This window comes from Henckelia pumila, chromosome 4 (genome assembly GCF_033568475.1).
Source record: "Henckelia pumila isolate YLH828 chromosome 4, ASM3356847v2, whole genome shotgun sequence".
NCBI lineage: Eukaryota > Viridiplantae > Streptophyta > Magnoliopsida > Lamiales > Gesneriaceae > Henckelia > Henckelia pumila.
In genome coordinates, this window is record NC_133123.1 from 119,783,466 (window position 1) to 119,792,836 (window position 9,371).

Consider the following 9,371-nt stretch of genomic DNA (forward strand, 5'->3'; position numbering starts at 1 on the left):
ACACTTTTAAAAACTGTTTTTGGTGTGGCTTTAAGACACCAAAATATTTTTCCTATTTTACCCTTCTTTTATACGAATTTATACAAAAGTTCTCCGTTAAAAAAACTCAACCGCTACAACATCACATCTCCCAACCCCTTCAACACGTCTGCAATCTTCTCCAAAAAGTGTGAACTTCTCTGTTCAAAAAAAAAAATCCAAACGCACAGGATCCAACAAAGAGTACCCCCAATCGGTTTTTGCCATCTATATTAATGTTTATTTAGTTATGGTGTTTGTTCTCATGTGTGATATATGTTTCGTGTTTGATGGATATAAGTTTGTGTTGCTCCACGAATTCAGTGATCCAGAGCGACTCACACTGGATACTATTTGCGATTGATAGGTATATATATTTATTTACAGTTTAGCTTTCCATGGCACATGTTATTCCAGAATGTTAGTTTCACTCAATTGTAATCAAATTTGAGTTTCAGAAGGCTTCTTTAGCTTTATAATATAGTAATAAAACTCTTTATTCTCACATACCAATACCAATACGTGAAACACCTATGATTATTCAACCATATTTTATTTTTTCTATTTAATCGAAAATTAAGTGAGCCTTTTAATATTCAAGTAAGTTCCTTGTTATATACTATTGAACATCTTCTCAGAACATACCTTTGGCTTTTAATTTCAACATCTTTTTGCAAATTCATTGCTTCATACTCTTCTTGAGGATTGAGGTTAATGAAAACTATCACTAGGCTCTCACAACCAATTATGCTCTTCACGTTGGAAGCTATCATGTCTATTTGTGGTTATATACCCTTTTGTCTGTCATTGTTTGTTTGTTATCCACTTTTTACTCCTACCTCAGTTAAACATGGTATTTTTCACGTTATTGTAGCCTTTTTAAATAAAACAATTGATTGTGTGTGGATTTGGGGCATTATGATCGCACAATAGCATGCTTTCCCAAGGAATGAAAAAGATCAGAATGTATGATTCTTATCACAGTGGTTAGGTAACCTCTATTCAGAATTTTTTTCTTATTTGGCTTTTTGTATGGTATCTCTTACTATTCTATTAAAGATGTGGGCCTAATACTAACTTATTGGATATGGTGCATTGGTATCAAAAAATTAAAACTTGCCTCCTATTCTCACAAACGTGGGTAAAAAACCGTCCCACTTTATCTCAATGTCGCATCGTTCTTGAACGCGACAATTGAATTCAGATACCTACATAAGAATAGAGCAAATGACTCGCAGAGTGAGCGAGAAATTCGGAGATTCGAATCTTTTACAGTGAATAATGGTGAACTACATGTGTCAGCGCAGAGCTTGGGAATCTTACCGGCCTCCAGCCTCAGGACGGTTGCGAAATGCTAACTTCACTTACTACTTCAAGTTATCTCCCTTTTTTTTTTGTTTTTTTTTCTCTCCTTGCTGTTTATTTTTGCTCGATTTTGTACATGACCTTTGACTAAATTGGAAATTTTTCATGAATTATGATCGTATTGAATTTTTATGTCATATTCGGTTGCTCTGATTACTCATAGGTTGCGATATGATCTTAGTTTTGTCGCTTTAGTTCGATTATCATTTATGTTTGAAATGGTTTTCTTTTGGTTAATGCGTTGATTTGGTTTCCTTTTCTGTGTTTTTCATGGGCAGAGATTTATGTATGTCTGTTTAGTTTACTTCTCACTTTCATTTGTTTCACATATGGTTTCTTCCTTCCTTTTCTCACAAGAGTTCCTGGCCGATGGTATGCTGGTCCAACAGTGCTTGGAAGAATATAATAAAAGCGTTCCACCTCCTATAATTCTGATGCGATTCAAGTATGGCTCGATTTACCATTATATTCTCATCATCTCGCAAGCCAGTTTTGGTAATTTTCTAACCCTATAAACATTTCGAAATCTTCAAACTTTATGTCTCTGAAATACCTTCCACATCTCTTGCTTTCGAACTCAACGGGAAATAAGTTTCTCACAGTCAAATTCTAAAATTTGTGCACAAATTTTATGTTGTTTTCTAAATTTTATGTCTTCTGATGGGATGATAAGCAATTATGTTGTCCAAAAAAAATTTATTAATAAATTTTTAAACATGTAAGAGTTTTGTTTGCTAACCAAAGCTTGAATTTTAATGTATCGTGGTCACACTATTATTTACTGATGGATGACTTGGTCGTTCTAGAATTTTAAACATAAGAAACATTTCTTCTTATTTACTGTGTTTAAATAGAGGCTATTATTTTTTAATAATTTGCTCCTAATATATCCCCAAGACAGGATTGTTATAGTTATTTTATACTCATTTTTTGTTAGTGAGAAATAAATCATTAAATGTTCGATTAAATGTGTAAAAAAGAACAATATTTTTGCTAAAAATTATGACTACGCTAAATTACAGTGAATTTTTCTTTCAAATTAAACTCACTTATTTTGTGTTGGTTTTTTAGGTACCTTTAATGAACTTGGAAGAAGATGAAAAGTAATTAAAGATATCACCGAAAAAATGGTAACTATTTTTAAATTCATTGGCTGTTAAAATTAAAACACATGTATGATGATTTGTTGATACTCTTATTAAATTGACACTACGGTTGGTATGGCCATAGGCCCATAGTTATTACAAAAACTCTCCTCTTCCGTCCAAAAAAAAAAAAAAAAAAAATTTGTCCCACTCTTCTTCAGTGGTCGTGGGTGATAAAATGGAGAGATACTACAACTGCCTTGACATTTTATACTCCCAATTTGCATAATAGGTCTTTTGCAACAAATTCCTTCATATCGCAGGTTTAAAATATTCTCCCTCTCTTCACTTACCGTGAGTTTGATGACCTTTTACATTTATTTTTATTTTATTATTATTTTATGTTTTCCTTTTTTAAAATTCAAGAATGACGAACCATGTTGGAAGAGAATTGATTCACAGTTATTTGGAATTTTAAACAACTAATGGTACTAGGTTTTTTATATAGATTTTTATCATCGGGTTGTGTTTTATGTTGGTTTACATTGTTTTTTTTTTGTGAACCAATTTTTTTTGTTACTACTGATAATTGAAGGATTGGTGCATATATTGGTCGCAAATTAATCGTTTGTGAAAATGTCATAGTTACTTTTTCCCTATTTCTTCCAAAGACTTTAAATATTGTGATGGTTTGTAAATAAATTTGACCTTATGACTTATCATTGTTATAAACTTTTATGCTTATCATTGTTAAAATTGATATATATTTTTTTTCATTGTACAAATAAATGGAGTACATTTATATCTCATGAATATGAAAATTAAAATGTACTGACTAAAAATAATACTTTAGAAAAAAAAATTATAAAGCAAAATCCATGTATAAATTTATGCATTAGGTTACACACGCAACGCGTGTGCCCCAGTCGCTAGTATTAATGATGGGTAATTAATTTGTGTGCTTTTATCTTGATTAATTTAAATTAATAATTGTGTATTCTGCAAAAATTTATTGAAGAGTGCGTACTAAAAGACAAAAATTTAAAGATTGTAAAATGTTTTTTTTTGGGAGCAAAAATTTTGAAGTGTAATTTTTTAAAAAAAAATTCTCCTAACTGTACTCAATGTTGTTATTAGGTTACACACGCAACGGGGTTGCGTGCCAGTCGCTGGTCTTAATTATAAATCATACGCATAACAACAACATTCCATAAACTAATCTCATTGTCTCAATATCAATAAAATCCATTATCAAAATGAACTAAAAAAATTAAATAAATGAAGTAGAGTAAAAAACAATTGAGAAAAGCATCAAAGCAGCAGAAGACAACATCACGGATCAGACGACCGCAACACAAATCAATATTCAATGATCCCATTTTTAAAAAAAATAATTAAACAAATGACTAATCATATTTTTACAAGTTTTAAGTTTAATTAAATATTAACTACTATACCCCATAGGCTAACCACTAATTAATTTGGAACAAAATATTTATTTATTTTATTGTTGGTAGTGGTGGGTCTCAACTCTCAATTCTCAAAATTTTCTCACCTTGGCTTGGACTCTTGTGTGGCTTTAGTCGGGTGACTCGGTGGAAATTGGAATGCTGGAATTAATGTATACCGTACTCGTGTCGTGTACTGTGAATTTGTGCTCAAGCGGCGTGATAGGAAGAAAATTGTTGTGGGAGTTCTAGGGTTAATGAAAGATTTGAAATTGGTAAATGTGCGGATGAAAATTAAAATTAAGCATATAAAAAATTAAATTAGAATTAAATTGAATTTTAAAATTAAATATATCTTTGAGTGAGTTTAGAAAACTAAAGGACCGTGGGCTGAAATTTATAAAATTATAACAATACTATTATACATGAACTCTATAAAGGAAGGGGCTGGACTGGGCTTTACTCTACATTCAAATTCAACAGTCCAATTTTAATTTGGTTGTGTAGTCCATATTTTTTTTACACACATCACATGTTCAAATCAATGTTGAACTATTTGATTTAGAATTAGGATAATACTCTGGCATTGTTTAGTTCGTGTGATATGATAAATAAGATCTGGATAAATAATAAAATATAATAAAAAATAAATAAAAAATGATAGTTAATAAAGTAATTGATTTGATTGATAGGTGATTTTGATTTGATTAATTAAATTTTATATAAGAATGATAAATTGCTATTTTGTCCTTTTAAACATAAATAAAATATGAATAATATTATTTATAGGGGTAATATAGTAATTTAAATTTAATGATTTGATTGATATAAGATAAATGATAAATGATTTGATTGATGCAAAATAAATAATTAATATATAAATAAATAATATGATGAGAAGAATGAGTGATTAGATAGGATAATTTATACATGAATTATTTATACTCGAGCCAAACAGTGATATCATCAACATAACCCTTATTCCAAATGAAAAACCTTACGTATAAAAATCGAGGATAATAAAGAATGAAATAATATAAAATTAGGATTGTTTTCAATGAGTCACAGATGCTGCGACAATAATTAATTAATTTGCCTACACTTTCTAAGTGATAATTATAATCGCAATATAATATGAGTTTTTTAAAAAAAAAAATGATTATTAATGCCAAACAATTAATTAGCTATTGTATTTTACTTTTTACTCATTCCAATTAAATTGGTCATTACCTCATAAGCAGTAATTCCATTCCAATCCTTTTTTTATGGCATGCGAATTTGTTGCGTTGGTGTTGGTTTTTGTTGGTGCGCAGAGAATAAAATAACCACTAAATTAATAAGTAGATTAATCAAGTAAATCGCATTGAACAAGTGTCACTGAAATTAATTTTGAATGGGAAAATGAACTCGTCATTCCATTCTAAGATAAATGATGGTTCGACTTTTTTGTAATTTACCCCGGATTTTGAAGTCCAATATTTCGATTAAATCGCGAACCCGGGAAACATTTGAAAGATAGAATAATGGCGCCAAATCTCGAAGTTTATTGTAATCATCTGGAAGAATCAACAGCAGTGGCTTCTTGTGTTGTATGCGCGTCTAAAGAAGAAGAGAGAAATATGCCCAATGATCCAAAATTGGAGCTTCACGCCACGGATTCTCTGGTCAGGAAACAAAAAAGATTTTAGAGTTAAAAAGTCTAAATCTTTTCACCCATTGTAATTTTTGTTAATTATTGTTTTCAGCTTCTGGGTTCTCTGGATTCGGCTTCACTTCCATCAGGTGTTGTTAATCTTTCTCTTATTAACCATCAGGTGTTGTTAATCTTTCTCTTATTAAAGCTTTTTGGTTATCGCTCAATTAATTTTTGGGTGAGCAAGAAGGCCAGCATAGTGATTAACTTTATACTTAAAATTATTGGTGTTTTTTGGTTATGACTGATGTGGCACTGTTTGTCCCAAACAAACGGCTTGATTAAATGACCGAAAGAATCTATTTTATGTGTCTTGATTGGCCAACTTTATGTTTCCAAAAACATTCGCTTCCTTTCTACTTTCAGAACCTCCTGACATCAGAAACTGGTTCTCAAGCTATGCATACGAGTCCAATACGCTTGATGGTTTTCAAGATTTTGATGCGTCTGCTGGAATTTTCACGGAGGACGAAAAGAAAGCAAAGTTGGATGTTATTCAAGTAGTCGACAAAGTTAATGATGCTTTAGGTGCTGGAAAAATGGAATCTCTGGATATGATTGTCAAACGTCATGAGACTGATGCATTGGAACACAGCAAGAATGCTGATGTGGTAATTGAGCTTCTGTTTTTACTCTTTTATATTTTGCTACTGAGGTTCATCATGGAAGCACATTAGTATTTAAGGCCGAGGATTAACAGTGTACAGTTCAAATAATGTCTTATATAATTGTATTTTAAACGGTATATTTTGGATTGTCATATGATATAATAAATATGTTTTTGGGGACAGTGATGAAAAGTTTAGTTGAGATTAATAGATATGTTAGGAGATAATATGACAGAGAGGAAGTTACTTTGGGGGAAGAAAATAGAAGTAAATGAGAATAGTGGTTAAAACATTATGGGATTGGCACTGCTATTGAAAATTACTGGCTGAAATCTTTAATTGGATGGGAACAAAAGATTTAGTTGTTGGGTTGCTGATGAAGTGTTGATTCTGAATAAAAAAAGAGAGTTCTTAAATGACAAAACAGTTTAAGAATAAAAAGGTGGGATGGAACTGAAAAGAAGAGCTTCGGATGGAGTGAGAAAAGTGACGAAGTGATACAATATAGGAATACGATGCTCTATTTGGAACATATATATGTACCTTTTTTTTGGTTATATACTTGGCCAAACATTTAAATTTGCACGATACTGTCTCTCAGATTTTAAATAAAGAAATAAAAATTCAGACTCTCTTATCAATAATTGCCAATTGATTTCAAATCAAATATAATGAATACCCCAGTATGATACATGTTATAGAATGAATTGACATGATTAGTGCTTGTTCTCATAATCTTTCAATTTTTGGTGGGCTTTTGTGATAGGTTTTGGGATTATCCGATTCCCTCTCGCTTTCTTCAGGTATGCAAAACTCCTCTGGACATTAATACTGTCAAAATATATTGACAAGTGACAACAAAGCAAAAAGTTTCTCTATGAATAGATCCTTGTCTTAGGAGCAAGGATTTTTTTCTCCAGTTCCAATTTTCTCTACTAATATTCGCCAGCTGGAGCCTGGAACAGGGGAAAAAAAAGATAGGTCGACATATAGCTCCAAAGATACAAAATGTTCACTTTTCTTTTTATTGATAGTATCAGAGCCTCCTGACATTCGGAACTGGTTCTCTAGCTATTTGTACGAATCACCTCTGCTGGATACTTCAGATGGTTTTATGTTTTCTGATTATAAAGAAAGCAAAGAAAACGAGGCATGTATTGCTGATTTGGCCAGCCATAGCAGAACTTCTGAAGTGGTTGTTAAATGTATTGACCTAGTTAAAGGTTCCAAGCAGAGTTATCATTCTGACTATACGGTATGTCTATCTCGTTCCTTCCTTGTGTCTTTGTATGCATGTTCTTGTGGCTGTTGCTTATGGTTGCATATGCAAACATCAAATTGCATATTATGTTCTTGGAAGGGATCAATTCGTATTTGCTTGAAACCCAAACTAAAATTCTTATTTTTGGAATTAGATTTTGACTGATTTCTAATGTTTGCTATTCCTATTCTTTCATTTTCTACTTCGGTTGACTTCTTCCTGAATTCATTCATGTTTTCCATTCTGCTTATGGGAGTCTTTTATTTATTGCGATCAATTATTTTATCACATGACAAGAAAAAACATTACCTTTCCTAAAGGCGTAGACTGCAACACTTTCAAGAAAATTTTAATTCCCCCTGGAATAGATGCACCCTATTTCACAAAAAAATCGATTTAAAAACTTATAAAGGCCGACTATCTTCACCCAGCATTACAGTGATCAGCGGATTGTAATGGGGTTAGCAAGTCCACTAGGTGAATCGATGATATAATTGGATTTGAGGCCAAATTTGTTAAACATAGTCTATTATTAAAATACTAGGAATTTTATTAAGCTAATCTATAAATGCATGCGTCCCCTGGCTTTAGTACAAGTGGTATTCGATTTGTCGCCTTTTCTTCATAGTTTTGTCATTTATATTCCAAGTAGGCACCAATGCATACAAAATAATTATTGCACTATCTTAACACTGCCAATTCAGAGATCAAGGCTCCATAACAGACATGAAGATTAGCTTAAACAAATATATTGAGGCGAAAGCTTGATTATAACCTGTATGAACCGTCCACTGTCCAATGCTGGATTTTGGGGTCTGCAAATGAGGCTAAAATTATTGTTTTGGACTTGCAGGATGGCCAAAAGCTTGAACCTTACCGAATTCCCCATGTGCCATATGAGCTAGCATGTGAAAGGATTTCTCAGCACATGTTGCCAGAACGGAAAACACAAGCACATAGCCATGATTCAGTTGAAGAATACATAAATGTATGCACATATGGTAAAGAAAATAATGCAAAGTCAGATTCTACGTTTATGCGTAGAACGACTGAGAGTCTAGTAGGGAATGTGGAGAACTATGCAGGTGATCAGGAAGGAAAATATTGTCCTTCCATCAAAACAAACGATAATGCCAAAAAAATTCTGCCAAAGGAAGGAAATTTGGGGAAAGAAAATTCGGGGGCTGCATTTCCAGAAAATGGTTTTGTTTCTACAAGAAAGAGTGGTGAACGGGCAAATACTCTGAACTATACAAAGCCTCAAAGAGTTCAATTCCAGGCTCGAAGAAAAGGTGTGGAACATGGTCCGGACCATGTCGAGAGCACTAATACAAGGAGAAATGTTTTGTCTGAAACTACAAATTTTCATTTGACTAATGCGCTGGAGATTTCGGGAAAGTGGCGTTGTCCTCAGAGAAATAAGCCGAACCTTGGCCCTCCTTTGAAGCAGGTTCGATTGGACCCGTGGGTTCGTCGAGTCTAACTGATATGTAATAATGTATAATGGATAGCTATCTTGCTGGAATTGTAATTGCGAGGTGATGACCTTATGAGTTCAATTTAGTTCGCTTGTATAGCAGAGAACTTTGAGTCTACTCAAAATGAACTACCTTGTTAGGAGAAATTTTGAACAAGAATGCAAGATAGAGGCAAACCAATGGTATTATTGTTGTTGACTTTTAGTTTAAGATTTATTTTTCTAAAAAAATTATTTTAGGATTTTGTTTTACTTTCTTATTCATTGAATGTAATATTAATATTTCGAAAGAAAAAGTTTTATATTATGAAACAAAATGACCATTCACTTATAGTGATGCATGGTTTTAATTTTCTTTTTTGTTTATATATTATTTACTAAAAGGTTTTTGGTTGAGGTTATAATTTTGTTTATTT

At 32.1% G+C, this 9,371-nt stretch overlaps 1 protein-coding gene across 1 annotated transcript; it reads left to right on the forward strand.

Moving 5' to 3' along the window:
- The first annotated feature begins 5,405 nt into the window (after positions 1-5,405).
- LOC140866936 (uncharacterized) lies at positions 5,406-9,127 on the forward strand. The gene is made up of 6 exons (XM_073271998.1): positions 5,406-5,580; positions 5,662-5,698; positions 5,976-6,220; positions 6,984-7,020; positions 7,252-7,472; positions 8,332-9,127. Exons 1-6 carry the CDS (start codon positions 5,440-5,442, stop codon positions 8,959-8,961), a joined length of 1,311 nt encoding a protein of 436 aa, XP_073128099.1. The 5' UTR covers positions 5,406-5,439; the 3' UTR covers positions 8,962-9,127.
- Positions 9,128-9,371: the final 244 nt, after the last annotated feature.